Below are 24,800 nucleotides of genomic sequence, written 5' to 3' on the forward strand. Positions count from 1 at the left end.
ATCAGCGGCCATACCGGGTGTCTGCCACCGAGCGTAAAGTAATTCAACAAGGAGTCGCCAAGATGCTAGCCAAAGGAATTATTGAACCCTCTTCGAACCCTTGGGCGTCCCCCGTTGTGCTCGTTAAAAAGAAAGATGGCACGTGGCACTTCTGCATGGATTACCACCATCTGAATAGAACCACGAAAAAAGATTTTTACCCTTTACCCCGCATCGATGACACTCTCGATTGTCTCCACGGCGCCCGATACTTTTCTTTAATAGACCTACGTTCCGGCTACTGGCAGATTGCTGTCGACGAAAAAGACCAAGAGAAGACAGCGTTTGTAACTCCAGACGGCCTATATCAGTTCAAGGTTATGCCGTTTGGGCTATGCAACGCCCCAGCCACGTTCAGGCGCATGATGGACTCTCTGCTACAAAGGTTCAAATGGTCAACATGCCTTTGTTATCTTGACGATGTCGTTGTATATTCGCCAACATTGGAGGCCCACCTTCAGCATTTGTCAGCTATTCTCGACATATTCCGCACTGCAGGCTTTCAATTAAACTCGTCGAAGTGCCACTTCGAACGCCGGCAAATTACGGTGTTGGGCCACCTTGTCGACGCATCTGGTGTGCAGCCGGACCTGGATGAAATTCGTGCAGTCACCAGTTTTCCTGTACCCCGATCAGTGAAAGACGTCCGGAGTTTTATAGGACATTGTTCCTACTTTAGGTTTGTGAAAGGTTTTGCAACCATCGCTCGACCCCTCACTGAGCTTCTGAAGATAGACGTCACGTTTATGTGGGGTACCGACGAAGCTGCTGCTTTTTTTCGTCTAATCACGCTTCTGACGACTCCACCTATATTGGCTCACTTTGACCCATCCGCTCCGACAGAAGTCCGAACCGATGCTAGTGGTCACGGGATCGGAGCCATCCTAGCCCAACGCCAACGGGGACACGACCGAGTTGTCGCCAACGCTAGCTGCTTCCTCACAGCTGCTGAGCGCAACTATTCCATTACAGAGCGTGAGTGTCTTGCTCTTGTTTGGGCAGTTTCTAAGTTCCGCCCATATTTCTATGGCACAAATTTCTCTGTAATAACTGACCATCACGCGCTGTGTTGGCTTACGTCACTGAAGAATCCTACTGGCCGGCTTGGGCACTAGGCTCTGCGACTGCAAGAGTATACCTACACAGTGACGTACAAGTTTGGACGCCTACCAGGATGCAGACTGCCTGTCCCGCTACCCGGTTGCTGAGTCGAGCACTATGCCTGACACCGACACCGAGCCTTGCGTCTTTTACCTTTCACAAATGACATCCATCGGTGACGAGCAGCGCCATGATGCGTCCTTGCATGCTATCGTTGAGCGCCTCGAATCACCATCTTCCAATCAGTCCCATCGCTCATTCGTGCTCCACGATGGTGTATTATACCACCAAAGTTTTGAGCCGGATGGACCGGCCCTGCTGCTTGTCATTCCGAAACACCTCCGCTCGGAAGTTCTAAATGAACTTCATGACCTTCCGACTGCTGGTCACCTTGGTGTGTCATGCACTTACGACCGAATGCGCCGACGCTTCTTTAGCCAGGGCTCGCACGCTCAGTTAGAAGATACGTTGCGGCTTGTGAGAAATGTCAGCGCCGCAAAACGCCATCGACACTTCCCGCCGGACGCCTTCAACCACTTGACATTCCATCAGAACCGTTCTTCCGTGTTGGCTTGGACCTACTCAGACCTTTCTCCTTGTATTCCTAGGGTAACAAGTGGATAGCTGTGGCCACCTACCAAGCCACGCGTTATGCCATCACACGAGCTCTTCCAACAAGCTGCGCCACAGACGTCGCCGACTTCTTCCTCAAGGATGTCATTTTGCAACACGGAGCCCCACGGCAGCTTCTTACAGACCGTGGCCGAACCTTTTTGTCGAAGGTCATAGCCAACATCTTGCAGTCCTGTCAAATGAGACACAAGCTGACTACGTCAAACCATTCGCAAACCAACAAACTCACGGAACGTCTAAATCGAACTCTTACAGACATGCTCGCTAAGTATGTTTCTACCAACCGCACCGACTGGAATCTTGCATTGCCGTACGTCACATTTGCCTATAATTCTTCGCACCATGACACTGCCGGTTACTCTCCATTTTTTCTGCTGTTTGGCTGAGAACCAACATTGCCTCTAGCCATCGTCATACCGTCTCCTGCAGTACCGACCAGTGAATATGCCATGGATGCTATCACTCGGGCCGCTGACGCACGCGAAATCACCCGTACTCGCCTTCTGACCTCTCAAGAGAAGCAACGGCGTTTGTATGACCAATGACACCGCGACGTACACTTTCTGCCCGGTTCTTTGGTCCTGCTCTGGTCTTCGACCCGTCAAGTTTGCTTGTCAGAAAAACTCCTTACTCGCTACACAGGTCCATACTGAGTCCTTCGTGTGGTTACTCCTGTGACATATGAAATTGGTCCTGTCGCCCCGTCGCCTTCATGTGCCCAAAAGGCTACCAATATTGTACATGTTGCGCGCTTGAAGCCCTACCACTCTCCTAGTGACGTTGACATTTAGATGCGCCGAGACGGCACTTCTGCCGCCAGGGATTATGCTACATGCATGCATGCTGAGATTCTAGCGGGCGACGCGCGTGTGTGCCTGACGAGGAAGACGAAGGGTTGTCTCCGCTCGATCACTGGTGAACTGGTCACGCCATTACCGCTGGTTTCAAATACATCTAATCCACAGCCTCGTCGATACGGCGTCTCTTTTTAGGGGCGAAGCTCCTTAGGGCGTGGGCTGTGCGTCCCCTGTAGCCTGTATGTAGCCACCTCTAGTTTAGTTCTTGCAGTGTTCACTAGATGGCGGTGTGGTCCCCTGTATGTAGCCACCTCTAGTTTAGTTCTTGCAGTGTTCACTAGATGGCGGTACCGTCTCCTGTATGTAGCCACCTCTCGTTTAGTTCTTGTAGTGTTTACTAGATGGTGGTACTTGTAGCTGATGATGAAAAGATGCAAGATGTTATAAACTAGAAAGCGGTACTTGTAGTTGATGAAAGACGCGAGATCTTATAAAATAGGAATGATGTCACATATGGCGCGAGTCATTGGTTGAAGGCAATCGTTCGATTTAGTGCGGCGACGTACGCTAGGGGGAGCGATGTAATAAAATCGAGTGGGCAAAATGTAAAGAGGATTCATGGTTTACCAGGTTTACCTCTGGAGCTTCGCCCACTCATCATCATTCACTTCGTGGATATGGCGGAATTTTTTTTCCGTAACAATATTCTATAACTGCCTTGTTGCATATCATGTTGTATATAGGCATCTTTTAATTAAAATTTTCATTAAAATTCAATTAAAAGCTTTACAAAGAAAATGTCCCAATTAAAAAACAAAACAAGAAATAACATACGATTCAAGTAAACAGAAACGCTGTAGGCATGAAAAAAGCTTATTTTGATCATAGAAAGGTTGCAAATAGTTACGTGCGCAGCAGCCGAGTGCCGCATGTGTGTTGCATTACCAGTCAATGTATCCAATGGGCACTTGTATAACTAAACCAGAAATTAATGATTATACAAAAACATGATTGCCTGCATGCAAACTTTGAATGATGGTGCATGCATGCTCATCACATGTAAAAAAAAAGTTATTGTTTTGTTTCATACCCTCTCATCAAGACCTGTCCAGCGGTTTTCAGCCACAAAAGTAAATAAGACAAGCAAAGCTTGTTTCAGCTGTCTCCATCAGCTCCACAAAACCTTGCTATATTTTCACTCACATGTCCTCTGGTGTAAATTCCAGCATACACTGATGATTACAATTTAGGCACTAACAAGGTACCAAACCAAGAAAAAGGCACACCAGTGGCACAATGTCTTGCAACTTGTAATAAAGTGCTTGATATTATTCTCACTTACTCAACTTTTTATTGGATAGACCTGCAACTTTTTTCAGGTAGTTGCTATGCACCCTTCTTCTATTCACACTTGAGAGCCAAAGCATGTTGTCGCTGGACTGCAGTAAATGTACAGTCTCCTGAGCAAGGGTATACAAACAGATATTCCATGATAAAGTTTATTTTCTTCTCTTCTTATGAATGTAACTTGAAATGCAGGGCTGCAAGCCATCCTTGGAATTGCAAACTTGACGTCCCAAAACCATCACATAATTATGAGAGACGCCGTAGTGGAGGGTTCCGGAAATTTCGACCACCTGGGGTTCTTTAACGTGCACATAAACCTAAGCACACGGGCCTCAAGCATTTTCGGTTCCACTGAAAATACTGCCACCACGGCGGAGATTTGATCTTGCAACCTGCAGGTCAGCAGCCGAGTGCGTTGGCCACTAGACCACTTTGGCAGGTCGAATTGCAAACTTTCCTGAGGGATTGTCAATATTAGTTTGTCTATCTGAATCATGAAGAAACTGCAACTGTCAATATTAGTTTTTTTTTATGGCAAGCTTGCAGTCTCTATAAATTTACTAACAGCTGCACAAAGAGCATGTACAGCTGCACTCTTAATGCCTTCAAACAAAGGTGCTTCACAACCTGCAATAGTCCATACCCAGTTCTAATGGTGGCCTCAGAGCTATTACTACGAAATGATGTGCAGGAAGGCAACTGACTTTATTTGCAAATGTTGGCAATATAACAACGCAAATGTTCAGCTACCAGTGAAAGCAATCAAGAGATGCAAGGACAAGCATAAGGTATGAATTAACCGTATCAGTGTAGAGGAGCAGTTTGAATTAAACCCCTTTTAAAAATTCATTGAAAACATAGCAAGGCCAACCAAGAATTCAAAATTTGTTTTAATTTGCCAAAAGTATAGATTATCAAGAATATACTCCATGTGCAATACCTCTGTCACACGGTCACCCGCATCTCCCTCGTCCTTACGACAAGAGAGATGCGTTCCGTGTCACATGGGCACCCTTACGCAAACGAAGGTAAACGAAGCATTTCGCAAAGGACGTTCGACGATCTCCCTTTGCAGCGGAACAAGGTATGCTCGTTCCCAGTAGCTGCAGGTCAGAAAAAAAGTTTGGCAGTAAATTGCCACAGTGACAGCAATAATACATTTTGGCAATATTAAACATTCTTTTGTTGCAGTACTCATTCATAACGTATGTTTCTATACATATATATACGCCTGCCAGAGTGCAGCTCCTCTCCACACTGGTGCCCTCCACACCGCGCCTCGCGAGTCGGGCCGGGCTCCGCCATTCAAAAGTATCTCATCTATGTGGGTGGTCGTTGTCGTTGCCGTGTTTGCGTGTGCCCAAGAGAGGAATGACTAAGAGGGCAGCATCATTGTCACTTGCTTCGACGGCCACAGGAATGGGTAATGGAACCCGACCTAATTCAAGGGTAACTTGGAGTGCGCTCACGAGAAAAGGAAACACAAGGACTTTCGTACATGGGTTACAAAAACAACTAGGTAGTCGTCGAGCACAGCGCAATTGCAAACAAACATAGTGTTAGGCACAAGGTGGCCCGCTCGCTGCCAGCATTACTACATTTAGCGAATGCGTTTCCATATGAAATAATTTTTAATGATTTCTTTGCTTGAGACATACTTGATATTGTTTTTTTAAACTGCATAACGAAGATTCACAAAAAAGCAACTAGAGATGAAATTGGGATACTTCTGCGAAAGTCAAACAGCGCCAGCTGAGCCCTCTTGCAGCAATTATTGCAACCTTGTCATTGCCGTGTGACACTAATACAACTCTAACTACATCGAACTACCTAGCAAAGCTTTACATTGATAAAGTTAAACAAAGTGGTGGCCGTATGACAAGGGTAAAAGTACTCTCATTTGAGAAAACCTACTTGCCTAGAAAATTATTTTTCATGCAGTCACAGCAACAAAAGAAATAAAACAAGACATGACAGCTGCACTCAGCCAACAATTAAGGCACCAAAATAGCAAACCATCAGCGATTAATGCAAGATGATACGCACCGAGCCAGATGGCATGGTTGCGTGACTCGCAGTGCTCGAGGGCAGGCTCAATGCGAACATCCTCATCAGAGAGGGCAGGTGGTTCAAGAGGAAAGACTTCGAGGTGGCGCTGCATGGGGTCTACCAGCTGCCAGGCAGACAGGATCACTGCATCCACCAACACGAGGCCGCCCACCATCCCATACAGCTTCCAGCTCTCCACGCGCTGGAAAGACAGGCCCTGCATGGCACAAAAGATTTTTACATTTCGTGCATATAATGCAGGGGCCACGTGCAGAATCGGGGCCATATCATAGAACTGTCTACGTTTTGTGATATAGCCTCAATTCTGCAGCCTCAAGTGGTTAGTGGGAGTTATATATTCCATTTTAAGGCCATATAGTGAACTGATGTGTAAGAAAAGCTTACCAAGATTTATATAAATATTGTTACATGAAGTAATATCTTGACATTTTCGTTACTGCGTAAAAATGGCAATTTTTCATATGCCTCGGGAAAATATCTTTTGCCAGTTTGAAAAGTACTGCAGCACGCATCGCAGCATAAAAAATTTTGCAAAATGAAATGCTCTTTCTGAAAAAATATATGTTGTGAAGCAACGAAAATAGTTAAGCATTAATAAAGATGTGAAAAGTGAGTAATTTTTGGCAGCCAACTGGTACACAGTGCAATAAAAAACACTATATGTGCAAAAATATCAAAAAAAATTAAGAATATACATTTTAAAGATAAATGACTCAGGAACAGTATAAAAAAATTATTGTCGTACCTAAAGTTTCTATTAACATAGCAAAAGAAAATATGAACCAAGGTGCTGCTTCAATGCTCGTGCCATGCGGTAAAGCATTGCTTGATTTTTCTTGAGACATAGGTGTACTCATGCGCATTTAGCAATTAATTTTTGTTTTTTACAATAAGAGCCTGCAGGTGTTCGAATATAAGTGAATTCCCGCGATGTAAACAATGTCTTGATGAATCAGGTGTTCAATGAACTTCACTAGCTCGTCTAGCACCACCTCTTTCTATGAGCCACCTCACTCTGCATAGGTTGGCGCTCCAATAGGGGCATCCAAGCATAGTTCTTTGCATTTTTTGACATCATAGCAAAAAGAAAAGCACGTCTAAAATGTTTCGCACTGCTCCGTAGTCAAAGCCGAAATGTGCTCTGGTGGCCTTCTTGTCGTGAGGAGAAGCTTTACAGCCAACGCCAGCACACTGCGCCCCAGCGACATGTGGACCTCGCACGCAACCAGAGTAGCTAGCTATAAGATTGTGCACAAAGGTCAGCAGCTATGCAGTTGCGATGGAGGGGACAACTTGAGACCGTAAGCAAAACAAACCCGTGAATGGCTGGGGATGTCTCAGGTTGACGCAAAACATCGTTGTCATAAAACATGAAGCTGAGGTGCTGTCAACCTCGGACTCTAAGCTCGTCCTCACTCAATTCAGATGTGGCTGCAAGACAGTTCTGAGCAGCGCCTGCTTTTTGCAGCACAGGTGCCCACCCATGTCAGCATGATGACGATGCCATAGGAGCAACTAGTAACACTAGATGCAGCCTGGTGTCTGATATAACCATACAAGCAATACCAAAGCTGCTGAAAACTGGCTAGATAGGCCACCTGCACATTTCATACATGTGGCAAACCTTCAGAAATATTTTTTTGAGGAATAAATTCTCCCTGGCACCTAACACCACCTTCCATTGAATAGCTGGCCTCAATTTCTGGCTATTATTACAGCTCAACACTGTCAGATTGTGAAGCTGACACCTTGATTTGATATTTGACTTGCAAATATTAATTTGATGACAGAACTTTGATGTTATTGTGGCATAACCACAAGGAGCATGCACTTCTGTCAAGTTCGCCAGTCAAGAGCATATTGCCAACACAAGCACATTGGTTCTCGCAAAGATCTGTCAAAAATCGCTGTGTAGCCAAAACAGGCAAATTCAAATTGATTCTGAAAGTTGAAACGTTGGACTAACTACTAGAAAGTGCTCAGTATGATAAAAACAAATTCAACATGCTAAAATCGACGACCCAAAGCATTGATCACCGGTGATCGATTTGAATAGGTGTGGTAACGAAAGATTTAAGTTGTGCTGCTCATGAGTTTCTTTGAGTGTTGGGAAAGCAATAAAAGGTTTCTGCCACTTGCTGGGTAGTGCCCTTTTGCACGTCATTAACAAGTGCCCCATACACAATGATACAGTGGCAGGCCAAGCAATAGCTGTTCTTGTCCCAAGTACAAGACTTGGAAGCATCTTTAACCCTTAAGCTGTTCTTGTCCCAAGTACAAGACCTGGAAGCATCTTTAACCCTTAACCGTATTGATATTTTGAGCTTTTTTATTAAAATGGCTACACTTTCTTGAAGTTAGTATTAAATATGTCTTTGCTAGTAGTAAGTTCCTGCTGTAAAAAAAAACACAGGAACTTAAATTAGGCTATTGAAGTTTAATTATTAATGAAAAAAAAAGACCTGCTACCTGCAAATAATAGCGAAAGGCAACTCTTCACAGAAAATTAAAATTTCTTTCTCCTCCCGTAACTTTTCTTCCTTTCTTTCTTCTTTTTTTCTTTTTTTGTGATGAAATTTCTTGTTTATGCCAGCACCATCAAATGTCCCATAGAACTTGGCAGAAAAAATCTTTTAATTCCTCGTAGAAGATACCTTGCTTTCGGACTTGGACTTTGTCGTAAGACGGTGCACTCTCCATATCTTGGAGAACATAGCACCAAACGACAGCGTGAACCCAATGGCCAGGAACCACGAACGAGCCTGCAATGAATGACAAGCGAAGTTGTTAACGCAGGTTTTCTACTATGCCAACATTGTAAGCTCCCAACTTTTCACTCTTTAAAACCCCGCTCCATTTTTCATTTCCAGTTTCACGTGTTTATTTTTCATGCACAAAGTTTCAGTTGCTCAAGAAGTGTTTACACCCAGTAGATGCTCACAGTTTGTAACTACATTTCATACATAGAATGAAGCGTGTGTGCACCGCTGCTGAAGAACAAAACAAACATAGGACAAACAAATAAAACACTGCAGCCTTGCTTGAAAGCAAGTTTATGATGATGATATATAGTATTTTATGGCACAAGGGTCAGTGGTGACCAAAGAGTGCCAGCTCATGCTAGCAAGTTTATAAAATATTGTAATAGGCGAGTTATTTCATACTGTCACAAGGCTGTGATTTGGAGCCAAACCTAAGAGTGAACTCTTTAGAGAGCAAACTTGTGCTTGGCAAACCAAAACACTCAAAGTACAGTGATAGCACTGAGCACAGTAAAAAATTGAACCTCTTCAGTAAAATGCATTGGCTTCTATACACGTGTTATCATACATTTCAATTTTGTCGCTGATGCTTGCATAAGGTCCAGAATGTACTTAACCCTTCATATTATGCAAGCAATCTGATCGAATAACCGAGAAAGCTTGAGAAGGTGCCAAAACATTGAGGAATGAAAAAGCCGAGCTATAACATGTCGAGCAGTTTTAGCCGCTAAAGTAGCAGATAAATAAAAATTTTTAAAAAGAAAAACAAGTACACTTATCGATACTAAGTTCAAGGCTCTGAGAAAAATGTTATAAATGCTAGGAATTATTTTATTAGGCCAGAAACATAATTAAGTTGAGAAAACTAAGAAATTGTGAGGTCAGAGGTTTCCGCAAAGCAAAGAATGGTCATTTTCCTGCAGGCGTTAGCTACATGCGCACTTATAGAAAGACTGTTAGCAAATTTGCCAGGTCGTCAGCTCAGAAATCTTATGGTTAGTATAGGCAGTTGACATTAATATCCTCACGAAAGGTACAGAAGCATTCTTACTGCCAGTGTCATCTGACTGCCCAATTGTACAAGCATGATATATTTAATAACATGTCCAGCAAGAGGTGCTAAAACTACCTGTTAATTTTAGCAGCTGCATGAATGCACATAAAAACTTGAGGCTGCTGCTACTGTCATCAAGTACAGTTTTGTAACAATAAGTAAACGCTGCAACATTTATGCTGCCATGCAATCAAATAGGCAGCATTTTGTGCAACAGACAGCTTTACACCAATCACTCTTTATGCTTCATATTTTTTGCAAAACTACTATATATATTATCTAAAGGTGGGCCTATGGCACTCTCTTAAGCTTGAGGAAAACAGATTGAAAAAAATCAAAGGTTCCTTAAATGATATAGTATGCACTTTAAAATGACTCCTACCAAACCACATATTAGACATGTCTGGTTTTCATTCTTCACTTTTATGAGTTTTGCAGTTTTACATAATACAGAGACTCCCCAAATGGTGCTACACATGTATAGCAGGCTAATAATACCAAATAAATTCATTGCAACACAATCCAGCAACCTTTTAGATTATATATGCAAACAACACCGAATCTATCCTACCTGGCAGATGTGTGCATATCTGAACTCGCTGACAAACTGTCCGTCCAGGCCAAGCAGGCAGACACACACCAGGCACAGGATGATGCCGATGAGCATAATGTTATTGCACATGGGATGGGAAAGCTGTATGTACCTGCATGCATGTGAAATTGTGCCAGTAAGGCCAGGTTAACAGCATGTTCCGCAATCACGACCAGCATTCTTGAGGCCAAGCAGGTTTTGTTAGTGTGTGAATTTCGAAACCCGTGTATTCGAAGTACACAAAAACTTGCAAAGCTATTGCATTGCGTAAACGATGATGTCTCTTTTTATGGCTGGATGACAAGGCTAGACAATGCCTTTTGAGTAGTCCAATCACAGTGACATCAAATACGAACCGCAAACAGTTATTCAGAAATACACTGCGGCAATATGTGAATAAACATAATCTGTTGTGGACAAGGATAGATGAAGGAACAAGACGCACTGGCCTATAATCTGAATGCAGTATAGTGCTATTGGTGTAAAATCAAACGAATACAACGGCAAGTATTAGTAATGGTACAGTGTACGTGGTTCAGTCATCACTAGACTGGATTACAGGCAAATGCCTATTCTGCTTCTTGCGTTTCTATTGTGCCATTTTGATATGTGAGCATAAGTTAGAGGTTAAAAAGGGCTTTTAGAGTGTTTTTATAGTGCTCATAAATGCCTATTTTCGACGTTTGAGCCTAAGTTCTTATAAGTGCCTATAAATTCCCTATTAGCAAAATTCGTGCTCATATGGGGGCACGCCACTGCACCTATATGCTGGTCACAAAATGTCCTTCTTCTTCATGCAGGCTGCCCTAATAAGGATCACTGCATCAATGCCCTTGTGCTTCCGGGACAGCGGGTGCGACCTGGTCTTCCAACGGGACATTGGCGACAACCCACCGGCTCGGTCAACGCAAGCAATGCCGCACCTTACTTGCTGCCTTCAACCCCTGATCGTTTCTCAACTGGAATCCAAGTGCAACGTTCTGTGCAGCTGCATCGGAGGGACTATAAATACTGCCTACGCCCTACAAGAACTTGAAGCACGCCACCGCACTTATGCTGGTCACGAAAATGCCCTTCTTCCTCGTGCAGGTTTGTTACTTGCCGAATTCGACTTGCATTGGCTCCGACAATGCCTTTCTGCTTGCAGTGTCATGCCCCATTTATGCCATTGATTGGTTCCGGAAAACATTGTCGATTACTTGCTACCAGTGTATCAATGCCTATGTCGTTTGCCTTCTGCTAGTATTAGCAGAGGACGTTGAATTGGATCCAGGACCCAAAGGAAATAGTACTTGTCAGCCTTCCCTTGATTCTATCGTTGTAGCCATATCTCGCGTTGAAAGCTTGAAAATACTGGGTTAGGCGAACTTGCGCTACTCAGTAAAATGTTGAGGAGTCAATTTCCAATCTTGCTCTGGAAAAAATAGCACATATAAATCGGTTAAGCAGCCAAAGCTCTGCAGCCGACTCAAGTATTGATAAACTTGCCTCAGATGTTAAAGTACTTTCAGGCAATGCAATGATGCTGAGAATCATTGTAGAAGTTCGAATTCGCTGTTTTTCCGTATTTCGAATAAGTAGGATTAAACGTGCTCACAGTCTGAGTCGCCTATCCTTTCATTCTACTTTCGTACGACCCATAAGACCATCTTAGCGTCTGTTTGTCACACTGCTCAACACATTTGTGGTTCAACTAAAGCCTTCAACAAATCATTTCTACCGATTGCCATATAGGATTTGAATGCACTTCCTGACGATATTGTTAGCAAAAGAGGTTATGTTAAATTTAAAGATTTATTGTTACAGCATTAATGTCAGCATGCTGAATAGCAGATGTGTTCTTTGTGCATTTATCTGCCTTCCAATTTTAATGTTGTCTTTCTTTTTTGCTTCTTGTTTTTTCTTGTGATTTTTGCATTGTTTTTCAAAGCAGTATTTATATGGCACCTCCTTGTGACCCGGAGTTATTTATTGTTAGACCCCCCCATGTAATGTCCCATGAGGGGCTGTTAAGGATAAATAAATGATGGTGATGATGACATGAACACTATTCAACCTCATATTTTGATTTCGAGTAGAGTTGAAGACCGGTATTTATGTTACGAGGAAAGATTGAGCTTTAGAAACTCTATGGGGAGCAACCTATACTCCATCTCAGAAGTTCCTTTCAGCGGTGTCAAGGCTACAAGGCTCCGTGGCCAATAGAAAGGCTGATTAGCCTCTATACATATATTTATTCGCATCACGTCGTGTCATCTGCTCGGCGTCTGCTCGCACACATAGGAAGCAGGAAGTCCATCTGTGCAGCCACAGGACAATGGAGAACGAATGCGAAACCATGAAGTGTCATCAAGTGAAAGTGGAGTGTAGATTAAAAAAAAATCAGATGTCCACATGATTTTTGTTTTGTTTGTCATTTACTTCATAAAGGGCGATTTACCAGGTCACACGAGAAATTTTAGTTGGACACTAAAAATTGTGTGCGCAATAAAGAGCTTTGTACCACAAAATGTTTAAAAAAAATGTTTCATTATGAGTGGCAAAAGCATGTGAGGAGGTGAGCTGAAATTTTTGCCACTCGCTCATTGTAGCCTTCACAAGCCTAATTAACTTTCCTGCCCTCTTCGGTATCGGAGAAACTAGGAGCCGAAAGATCACATGTCGCAGACGCATCAACACGTCATCTGCATGCAAGGTTACATTCACACGAAATGCCCAAGCTAAGACATGCACGCAAGTCGTGTTGTGTCATTTCGGCGTTCTATGCATAGTACATACTGCCTGTTTCTGTGAGATGGATCCCTCTATGCACGCGCATGCTCGGAGAGGCTGGCATAGATCATGTATCCATACCACGAACACAGCGTCGCACCGTTGGAACTAATATAAGAGACGATGCATTAAAAAACGCTCCAAGCATTGTCAGGGCTGGCACGGGCACAATGCGAGAATGGCGAGTTAGTCTCTCATTTCGCTCGATACGAAGTTTAAAAAAATAAATAACGCACACAGATTCCGTTTTTATATTTTAATATTTCTGTTATCCAGTATATTTCTAATCAAGCAACAGATTGCACAAACTATACATGTCGCTTTGAAAAATTCTCGCAGTGTCATGTACTACTTTGTCGTATGCAGGACTATTCCTTGTTGTATACATCAACTCCATCATGTTGGGGCGTGCGCATGTTAGATAAAGGGCAAGTGGCATTCAGTCTAACATTTCAACTCTTTCTGGGGTGCGTAGAAGCGCAAGTCTATCAGTCTGACACTTTACCTCTTTCAGGGTGTGTAGCAGTGTAAATCTCGGTGGATGAGATCGTGAGCGCCCAGTGAATGCGTTTCTCTTGCCTGCTCAAAACGTTCAAACCTGGTGAAAGGCCCTTTAATGTGTTGACAGAGAGAGAAAAAAATTGACCCTGTGTGATGAGACGCGGTTAATTCGAGGCTAAAAGACTATTCTGGCCAATTAGCGGTCTGGCTATTTGCTCCTGTGCGACCCTTCTCAGTCGTGCCGAAAAGAAAGAGACCCAGGAGCATGTTTATTCAACAGTGGACACTTAACTAACCATGCTGGACAATAAAAGAAGATACGTACAATCATCTGCAAACCATGTGGGGGGAAAAAATGCATGCTCATGCTAAACCATTGGCGCCTTTACTAAAACGTTTTTGCTTTCCTGTCGTAGACACAGTCCGGACATAGCTCTTGGGAAATCTGAACTTTCACAAAAATTTATTGTACCTATAATTTTGGTTTTTGGGGCTTAAAACTGCATTTTGTCTGCCTAGTTACGACACCTAAAACCCGGTTTTTAGTGCCTATAAATCCGGCCTCTAGTCATCACCATTGACAGGTCTGCACATGAGAATTGGCAGCACTGTTCCACCCCACTACTGTGCGATATTTTCACTTCTGTTCTAGTCTGATATTATGATAATAGTGACTGACATGGTAATGAATAGCGCCTATACCGGCCATTTATCAAAGACGATAGTCTTTCTTGGAATATTTCGACGTGAAAATTTGGTCTGCCTGTTTGTCTTCCTGTTTCTGTCTGTCACTCGATTCAGCCACTAGAGCGAAAGTTTAACTCCTTTCTGAATGACCACCCATCTTGATCTGGTTGCGTTCATACTAGCGAACATTGTCAATCAAAAAGCAAATATTATGCTTATTTGGACGCAACATGAACACATGAGTATTAGGTAGTGTGTCAATGTTTTTTTTAAAATGCATAGATACTCAATTCTAAAGATCGCATTGCTTATCACGCTGCGCTGACAATGTGATGCTCTGAACAAAAAAGCGGGTGTTTCCTACGCTTCACTAAAACTACACGGTGCTGCCACCTACCAGTAGCTTTGCATTCTAGCAAAACTCTGTCTCTTCAAATTAGTGCCAGATAGCGTCTACATCTCACGCAAAACCTACTCACTCATTTCCCCATGCAGAACGTCAAACATTTAATTCTTTCTCTCTCTCTATAGAAAAAAAAATTACCATCTTTTGACGTCCTTTGCCAGAAAAGCACGAAAATACAGCATAATTTTTTTATTTTTATTTACTTTCTTCAAGATACAAGAATCGGTACATAAGTCGAAATATCACACTATAGAGAGATCGTGAAGTGCTGCCAAATCAGATGTGCGCATCTGTCAATGGTGATAACTAGGACAACACACTATAACATCGCTTATGCTTGCCGCTGTTCACGTTTTATTTGACATCTATAGCACAGCACATTTCTTAAACAATATTTATTCTTATTATTTTTGTGACTAGATGAACTGTGCAAGTTATGTAATGAAATGGTCTGAGATTCTTATTATTTTTATGGACAAGCAGAAGAACCTTGTCGATGCATCCAGTTCATACAATTTCTTATCTATACATTCATGTTTATTATTGGCTGGGGTGGAATAGGGTACATGGGTTTGGGAGCAGTCCTGGGAGCAGGCAAAAGTGCCTTTTGTAGCAGGCTTGGAGCATCTGGAAAGACATTTTGGAGCAGGCTTGGAGCAGCCAGAAGGGCCTTTTCGAGCAAGTTTAGAGCAGTAAAAGATTCGGAGCATATGTAGCCCCATTAGACAGCATTTGTAAAGCAACATTTGTACAATGCTTCATTTTGAAACACTTGGCTGAATTGGGGCATAGGCTATTATGCTAATATTTATATATAGACATTCATGGCGAGTTTTTGTCGTCATTCCCCGTATAAAGTTCAAATTAATAACATATCCCAAGCATCTTATGTTCTACCCATAGGTAAAAGCACACAAGCGAGACGACGAACGCGGCTGAAGCAGAGATCAAACGAGCCGGCTCATCACTTCACTGTCGCTCAGAGGGCGCATGCGATAACATTTTCCCAATCGGCAGGCCTGTTGTTGAAGCAGAGAGGAAGCACTCTTCTCATTTTGAAAAAGCATGAAAAGAAGCAAGGGAGGGGAGGGATGGGGTGTCACTCGAGCAGCAACTGTGACCTTTGCTGCTAAGGATGTTGTTGAAATGGCTAGCACGCACGCTACCTTGGCAGCCATTAGCGAGCGGCTTGCATACACTTTTACGTGCTGCACTCTCGCCGGGAAAAGACTGCGAAAAGTGTTGCTCTCCCTGAAGTGGCCGTATTCACTTACACCAGTGTTTTGTAGAGTTACGTGAGATTGGATCCAAAAGATTTAGTTGCCAGCCTCACTTTGTATAACATTGCCATTTGTAGCTATCGCATTCATTACTTTGGCCATGTGCAGCAAGTGTGACTTTTTAAGCTGTGTATGACCACCCATTTTTAAAAGTTAAAAGCGCAAGCAACTAGTGAGTCAATAAGCGCTGTACAATGAAGCACAGCGACCAAATGAATGAGAATATGTGCATGCACTCGATGAACAGCCGTGTGCACCTATCTTTGCTAAGCTGTTCCAGAAACCGGGCACCACCCCCACTTCTATTACCGTCATCCTTTTTTTTTTAAATGCTGCTATCAAGTTATATGTTATGTTACGGTTAACAGTAAGCGACAAACACGAAATAAAAATTGTCACACACTTGATGAGTATCCCTTCAAGAACAATGTTTTTGGCCACTCTTTTTTTCTGCGAGCCATACGCGCTTGGAATGCCCTGCACCCCTCCGTGTTAACACAGCCGACAGTTGATGAATTTGTTAATCGAGCGAGTGAATGTGTGCTGACTTTTATTTAGCCGTGATTTCCTGAATCGATGATGTCGCAAGTTTTAACTCTGTCTCAACAATTACGTTTTGTATTTGTTTTTTGCTTGCCCCAGCAATTCATCTGATGTTTATATTGTCTGATGATAGAACGACCAGAACGTCTGTTCACAGGAGCAGCACTGGACGTCGAGCCGAACCGAACGTTAGAGCACGAGCACACACCAACCGTCCTCTTCTTCTTTCACACCATGGCACATACTCGCATTGGCATGGCTAAACCTCCTTCCATGCCTGTGGCATTACCCCCCCTTTGAAAAAAAAAAGTACCACCCCGATGACCAATGCCGATTAAAAGTTAAGGTAGTCGCGTACACGCACAAAGACGCGTGATGAAGCAGTGTCAGGTGGCTTGGGGGTAGTGTGGCTTCATCCGTGACACATGAACAATGTCGGCCTGCTGGGAACATCGAGATCGCTGAGCTGTGTCTTCAAGCAGAATTTCGTAGTTGACATCTGTGAGGCGCCGTAGTACTCTATAGGGACCGAAGTAGCGGTGAAGTAACTTTTCCGAGTGGCCCCTTTTGCGAACGGGGATCCACAGCCAGACCAGATCACCGGGTTGGTAAATGACATGGCGATGACGGGAGTTGTACCTCTGCGAGTCGATTCGTTGTTGTTTTCGGATCCGCTTGAGTGCAAGCTGGCGGGCCGTGTCGGCGAGCCGGATAAAGTCGTTCGCATCAGTAGTAATATCGGTCGTGTCAGGCAACAGCATGGCATCAAGCATCGTAATTGCTTCTTGGCCGCGAAGCAACCGGAATGGAGTGAAACCCGTAGTCTCTTGAACCGCAGTGTTGTAAGCGAACGTTACGTATGGCAAAATTGCATCCCAGTTTTTGTGATCACGGTCGACGTACATAGATAGCATGTCAGCGAGCGTCTTGTTTAATCTCTCCGTCAGACCGTTGGTTTGTGGATGGTATGCGGTTGTTTTGCGATGAGCTGTTCCACTAAGTCTCGTGACGTCTTGCATCAATTGGGCTGTAAAGGCTGTTCCACGGTCAGTGATAAGAACTGTTGGCGCTCCATGGCGGAGGACGATGTTGTTGATGAAAAAATACGCAACCTCATTGGCGGTGCCTCGTTGTAGGGCTTTCGTTTCGCAGTACCTCGTTAAATAGTCAGTAGCGACTACGATCCAGCGGTTGCCATCATGTGACTTCGGGAAGGGCCCAAGCAAGTCCATGCCGATTCGTTCAAACGGTTGTGACGGGGGTGCAACAGGCTGTAATAAACCAGCAGGGTGCACAGGTGGGGCTTTACGGCGCTGGCAATGATTGCACGTTTTAACGTAATGCTTGACATCCTGGGTGAGCTTTGGCCAGTAGTAGCGAGTCCGAATCAGGGCAAGGGTACGTGCGAATCCTAGGTGGCCGGAGGAAGGCTCGTCGTGGCAGGCAGATAAAATGTCAGCACGTAGCCCTGGTGGAACGACGAGGAGGTACTCAGTCGCATAAGGTTCAAAGTTCTTTTTGTAGACGATGTCGTTGCGGAGACAAAATGACCCTGAACGTGCAAATGCCGATGGTGGACTCGAGCTGCGACCTTGAAGGTATTTGATAAGTTGTTGGATCTCTGAATCATTCCACTGTTGTTGGGCCAAGTCAGATTCACTGACTGCACAAAGAAAATGGCCATCGGTATCATCGTCCCTCGATGTCGTCGCGAGGGGTGCGCGCGAAAGGCAATCAGCATCAGTGTGCCTGCGGCCCGACTTGTAGACGACTGTAACCTCAAATTCTTGAAGGCGTAAGCTCCACCTCGCGAGGCGCCCTGAAGGGTCCTTGAGATTGGCCAGCCAACAGAGGGCATGATGATCCGTAACTACTCTGAATGGACGGCCATACAGATACGGTCGGAACTTTGTTATCGCCCAAATAACAGCAAGACATTCCTTCTCCATGGTCGAGTAGTTAGTTTCCGCAGATGACAAAATGCGGCTAGCATAAGCGATGGGACGTTCAGCGCCGTCTTGCCACTGGACGAGTACTGCACCAAGACCGATGTTGCTTGCGTCAGTGTGAAGTTCGGTGGTGGCATCTTCATCAAAGTGCCCTAGTAAGGGTTCACTCTGAAGGCACTGCTGAAGCTGGGAAAAAGCGGCTCTCTGCTCTGGACCCCACACAAAAGGAGTATCCTCCTTCGTTAAACGGGTAAGGGGTTCAGCGATGTTGGCAAAGCTCTGGACAAAGCGCCTGTAGTAGGCGCAGAGACCCAAAAACCGGCGCAAATCCAGTTTGTTCGAAGGTGGAGGAAATGCAGCAACAGCCATGGTCTTTTCTGGGTCTGGTCTAATGCCATCGTGACTGATAAGGTAGCCGAGGAACTTTAGTTCTTCGTAGCCGAAATGACACTTCTCCGGTTTTACAGATAGGCCTGCGGATCGAATAGCGACGAAGACGGACTGAAGTCGTTGTAAATGTTGCTCGAATGTTTTGGAAAAAACAACGACGTCGTCTAAATACACAAGGCAGGATTCCCACTTCAGACCGGACAGGACGGTGTCCATCATCCTTCGGAACGTTGCCGGTGCAGAGCACAATCCAAATGGTAACACTTTGAATTTGTAGAGGCCATCGGGAGTTATGAATGCTGTTTTTTCCCTGTCACGTTCATCGACCTCGATCTGCCAGTAGCCACTGCGTAAATCCATTGAGGAAAAATATCGGGCATGTCGAAGTCGATCCAGTGAATCATCTATGCGTGGGAGAGGGTAGACGTCTCTCTTCGTCACTTTGTTGAGCTTCCGGTAATCGACACAAAATCGAAGAGTGCCGTCTTTCTTTTTAACAAGTACGACGGGTGACGCCCATGGACTGTTCGACGGTTGCATGACGTCGTCGTCGAGCATCTGTTTCACTTGAAAACGTATTGCCTCTTGTCCTTTTTGCGACACGCGGTAGGCGTGCTGTCGTACAGGCCGTTCGGTAGGGTCCGTTATAATGCGGTGCTTCACGGTTGGGGTCTGCTTGATTTTGGAGGTGAACGCAAAGCAATCACTATACGTACGTAAAATCATGCATATCTGCTGTTGCTGCGCACAGGATAGCTGGCAATTCACGTCAACTATACTGGCTAATGCAGTGTTACCTTCGGCAGCAGTGGCAATCGGAGCGATAGTGGAACATTCTTCGCCATCGATGGCTTCAAAGTTCGCGATTGCTGTTCGCTTTGCCAAGTGTTGGTACTGGCCGCTGAAATTCGTGATCAGAAGCTGAGTCCTCCGATGTTTCAGTTTGACGATAGCACGCCCGACACAAATCTGCCGAGCCAAGAGCACCGAGAGGTTAGTTTCCGCGATGCCACTACTCTTGTTGTCACAGTCGCTCTCCACAGTTACCAACATACTGGCTCGCGGCGGCAGTGCGATGGTGTCGTCAGCAATTCGAAGTGTTGTGGTCGGCGCAACTGCATCCTTTCGTAGGGCTGTATGGTCGTTAGATAACGTTATGAGCAGGTCGCGAAGGTTAATAATGGCTCCATGCTCGCGGAGAAAATCCATTCCGAGAATCAGGTTTTGGGAGCATTCGCGCAATACAACGAAGGAAACAATGTACGTCGACTCACGAATTCGGAGGCGGGCAGTGCACACTCCTAGCGGTGTCAATAGGTGACCTCCCGCAGTCCGGAGGTTGGTTCCATGTCCCCAAGGTGTCGTTACCTTTCTTAGCTGTGCAGCGAGGTCAGCGCTCATAACAGAATAATCGGCACCCGTATCTACCAGAGCGGTCAGCGGGTGGTTGTCGACAAGAACAGAGATACGAGCAGAGACTCGTTTGTCATCGATGGCACACGTCGGTGAAAGAATGTCGTCGGATGTCAGCAGGCAAATCGGGGGAGGGTCTTGTAACGGTCGATCAACAGCGGCCTCACCCCCAGAGGTCGCTGTTCTTAGTTTCCCCAGCGCGGGCTTGTGGATCTAGGCGATCTTCTTGCAAGGACGTCCGCAAAAGTTGATTGTTGGCCAGGTGACGTGGAACGCCGTGGAGATGGTGAGCGGGATTGGCGACGGGGAAGAGTTGAGGATCGTTGGCTTGCCAAGTATTCGGCGATAGCACGGGGCCGCTCACCATCTCTGGGTCGACGAGCATCCGGACGAAAGCCGGGAAGACCCATGTGCCTGTAGGCGCACTCACGATAGATGTGACCTGGTTCACCACAGTGATAACATAGAGGCCGGTTGTCGGGAGCACGCCATACACTGCATTTCCGTGTAAGGGGTGTGTTGCCGTACTGCGGCGGTCCCGAGTAGAACGACGGTGCCGTCTGCAGGGTGGACGGACGGGACGGATAGCCAACAGCCGGTGCAGGAGTACGTAGTGCTTCCGCGTACGTTAATAGCGGAGCCTCGGCTGGACGCGGGGCCGTCATGGGTTGGACTTCGGCTGCACGCAGAGTCGTCATGGGGTGCACCAGCTGCTGGACCTCTTCGCGAACGACATCCGTTAGAGCAGCAACATGGGGCGGAGAAGACACCACGTGCAGCTTTTGCAGCTCCTCGCACACAATACTGCGCACGAGCTCCGTCAGGTCTTTTACAGTCGTGACGTCAGGTGTTGGTAGGGCTGACGACACTGACGAAAGACTGCCAGGACGCTCATACTGGTACGAACGCTGCCTTAGCATTCTCTCCATTGTCGTGGCTTCGCGGAGGAAATCCTCTACAGTGCTGGGAGGGTTCCGCACTAGTCCCGCGAACAGCTGCTCTTTCACTCCCCGCATTAGGAGGCGCACCTTCTTCTCTTCCGTCATTGAAGAGTCGGCTCGCCTGAACAGCCGCGTCATGTCCTCAACGAACATGGCAACACTCTCGTTAGGACGCTGGTTTCGGGAATTGAGGAGCCGTTCTGCTTGCTCCTTTCGGTCAGAGCTTCGGAAGGTATTTCGCAACTGGTTGCAAAACTCTGGCCAGGTTGTCATAGTGGCTTCATGGTTTTCGAATCAAGTGCGCGCAGAGTCCTCGAGATAAAAGTAGACATACCGAAGCTTTCGCTGCTCGTTCCACTCGTTGACGCTGCCGCAACGGTTGCAGTCGTCAAGCCAGTCGTCGACGTCCTCATAAGAGTCACCACGGAACGGCTTCGGAGTACGCGGGACGTTGAAGAACCATGGAGGAGGCAGCGTTGATGTTTCTTGGGTTTGCGTTCCCGCACTAGCCATAGTACTGCCGAGTTGTGGAAATTGTCTGAATTCAGGAGGTAGGCCTAGTTGTCGCCTGCTACCCCGTAGGTCAGCTGGTTCTTCCAAGTCGCGACTAGTGCCGGGACCTTGCTGCTGATTGCAGTGCATACAACACTACCCAGCACCTCCACCAGAAAATGTCACGTGATCACAGAACGACCAGAACGTCTGTTCACAGGAGCAGCACTAGACGTCGAGCCGAACCGAACATTAGAGCACGAGCACACACCAACCGTCCTCTTCTTCTTTCACACCATGGCACATACTCGCATTGGCATGGCTAAACCTCGTTCCATGCCTGTGGCAATATTCATAGACTCTTTGCCTATCACTACGGCGAATTTTGCACTATGTTTGAGATATTCGCTTCAAATTTCAAGTGCTTGCAACATGTATTTTTAGTCTGTGTATTGCTTGTTTTTACAATGTACAATGTGACACCACTCCTGTGGTGTCATAATCCCATCACGGGAGTGACAGTATTTTGAATAAATAAATATACCGTATTTAGACGCATAATTTGCGCACCCTTAACATTTTACCAGCTTTCCGAAAAAAAAAAAAATATGTATTTACTCGCATATTCCACGCTCCCTGACCCGCTCAAGCTAGCTCGCTGGCGCGCGCACCTCTAGACCCTTTCGATGCTTCAGCCGGATGAACGTCTCGCTGAGCATACGAGAGCAGTCAAATAGGCTGAGTGCGAAGTCCCTACTTCTTGGAGGACTTCCCACGAACTAGGGTCCCAGAATGCCACACTCTGCACTCGAACACACACCTGTTGACGGGACGCCGGAACTGCTCGAGCGTTGCCTCCCCCTATTTCCCGATCTCTATGCATGCTCGCGTCACGGCACGGACGACTATCTGCATCGGAGGCGTGCGAGGGTCTGTCGCGCCAACTGTTCCCCTTGTTGTCTGCCTCAGCGCTACAACGCACGCTTGATCAATTTTGGAAGTTTAGGTTTCGCCCCCTGGCCGGCATGTTTTGACAGTTCCCATGTGATGTGCTATGGTAATTATATATACGGCGAAACTGAAGCTTGCTGTTGTAAATTTAGCTGCAGAAAACGGGAAGCGTGCCGCCGCAAAGCACTTGCAAGGAGACGTACTTTAATGTGACAACCGGAGCGATCAATACATGAGAAAGCTAAAGAGAGCACGCCTGCTATTGCATGTTTCCTGCCCTTGAAGGAGGACTTTTCAATTATGAGTGGATGCTTAGTTCTTCTGGTATCGCCGTGTCGTGGGACCTAGTTTTTGCCAGCATTGTTGAAAAAGCTTCACGAAAATGGGGCGTTCGAACGCACTCGACGGAACCGATTGATTGATTTGTGGGGTTTAACGTCCCAAAACCACCATATGATTATGAGAGACGCCGTAGTGGAGGGCTCCGGAAATTTTGACCACCTGGGGTTCTTTAACGTGCACCCAAATCTGAGCACACGGGCCTCGACATTTCCGCCTCCATCGGAAATGCAGCCGCCGCAGCCGAGATTCGAACCCGCGACCTGCGGGTCAGCAGCCGAGTACCTTAGCCACTAGACCACCGCGGCGGGGCTCGACGGAACCGAGGACGATGCACTTCGGGAGGGCGGTGGCAGCGGCTGTGATGATGATTCCCAATCGGACTTTGCAATCAGTGATTCCCGCTAGACCGCGCAGGACCGGATCTGACCGGTTAAAGTATGTGCTAATTATTTCAATATTAACAAGTATACTCTGTTTGTGCTCCAATTTATTTCTCTATTTAATTAAATGTATATACTGCACATGTTAGGACTGCGACACAATATTTCGAATGTGCTTGCGAAATTCCCGCGTAATTTGTGCACCCCCTTCTCGGGGCCCCAAAATCGCAAAAGAAAGTGCGCAAATTATGCGAGTAAATACGGTATATGAAAACACAGTTGTGCTGGAAGGGTGAAGCAATCAATGCGATAGCAACAAATTGTAAGGCTGGCAGCCAACTTTTTTAGATCTGATATCGTGTTACTTTACAAAATGATTGTGTAAGAAAATACGGCCCCGCCAGGGAGAGTTGCTTCGTTCACAACCTCTTACTGTTGAAAGTGCAACATGTAGACGGGTTCATGAGCCATTTGCATTGATGCCTGCCATGATAGCGCGCCCATAGTGATTTCAACCATGCCTTCAGAATCAATGTTAACAGCTGCTACTGGAGTGATCACAGCCTCGACGAAACCGAAAGTATGACCGATTTGACGAAACCGAAAAGACTATGTTTCAGCTAGGTTTCCGGACACGGCATTTGATGGCTGTCACATTTTGTGACTAAATTCGGGTGCTGCGACGCAGTACAGTACTAAGAGACGAGTTTGGTTCACAATTGCGTAAATGGCACAGCTGTTCCACCTCTATATTTGTAGAACACCGCAAACAGCACCTCCATTTAGGTTGCGACTTCCTGAAATACAGCTTTTTTCTTTTTTTTTGGCATCTCTTTATATACACAAATATATATATATATTTTGATATTTCTCTTTATACACACAACTGCAATGCCCCCAGCAACAGTGTGCTATACCCCCGTTACAGGGACAAACTGTGTTATTTTAAGTGAGTGCACTTTAACACACCAAGTGGCCCTTTGGTGGTGCAGTGCTACATGGGAAAGAAAGGCGCTGTAAGCGACTGATGGTAACAGCGACAGATGGCTTGGTAGGCACATTGTACATTTGCTCTTGCTGTTTAAAAAAAAGTAAACTGCTAATACGCCCACAGAAGTCTCACCTGGAATGCCTGAATATCCAATTGAATATAAGCAGGCCAACTGCCCAGACAACACCGATGAAGGCCACAGCACACATTCCAGCAAAGAGACTCAGTGACACTTTGCGGTGCACTCGAACTATGATTGTACGGTCTTGAGGTGGCTTCCCATCTGCAAGTCAGACACACAGTGTTTCAGCTCATGGCTGTAAATTTTTAAAGCAAGAAGTGTTTTTGTGCAGTTATGGTGACATTC

The 24,800-nt window shown here is 45.6% G+C and overlaps 2 protein-coding genes across 6 annotated transcripts in view; one reads left to right on the forward strand and one right to left on the reverse strand.

Moving 5' to 3' along the window:
* Positions 1–24,800, forward strand: part of LOC119161199 (uncharacterized) — a 71,941-nt gene that overhangs the window by 35,262 nt on the left and 11,879 nt on the right. For 4 of the 5 annotated variants that reach the window (XR_012887447.1, XR_005108429.2, XR_005108428.2 and 1 more), the window contains exon 2: positions 11,196–11,484. Coding sequence is in view for 1 of the 5 variants with exons in the window: in XM_075879792.1 (XP_075735907.1) it covers positions 11,196–11,431 (236 nt within the window). In the remaining 4 variants the exon portion in view is untranslated. Of the gene's footprint in view, positions 1–11,195; positions 12,794–24,800 lie in introns of those variants that run through there. The other variant, XM_075879792.1, reaches the window with a different exon arrangement.
* GABA-B-R1 (gamma-aminobutyric acid type B receptor subunit 1) overlaps positions 1–24,800 on the reverse strand; it is an 84,496-nt gene that overhangs the window by 30,740 nt on the left and 28,956 nt on the right. Inside the window, exons 10-13 of the mRNA XM_037413555.2 lie at positions 24,566–24,716; positions 10,375–10,507; positions 8,642–8,749; positions 5,964–6,183 (exon numbers count right to left, since the gene is read on the reverse strand). Of these exons, the coding sequence (XP_037269452.1) occupies positions 5,964–6,183; positions 8,642–8,749; positions 10,375–10,507; positions 24,566–24,716 (612 nt within the window). The remainder of the gene's footprint in view (positions 1–5,963; positions 6,184–8,641; positions 8,750–10,374; positions 10,508–24,565; positions 24,717–24,800) is intronic.

This window comes from Rhipicephalus microplus, chromosome X (assembly GCF_043290135.1).
Source record: "Rhipicephalus microplus isolate Deutch F79 chromosome X, USDA_Rmic, whole genome shotgun sequence".
Lineage (NCBI taxonomy): Eukaryota > Metazoa > Arthropoda > Arachnida > Ixodida > Ixodidae > Rhipicephalus > Rhipicephalus microplus.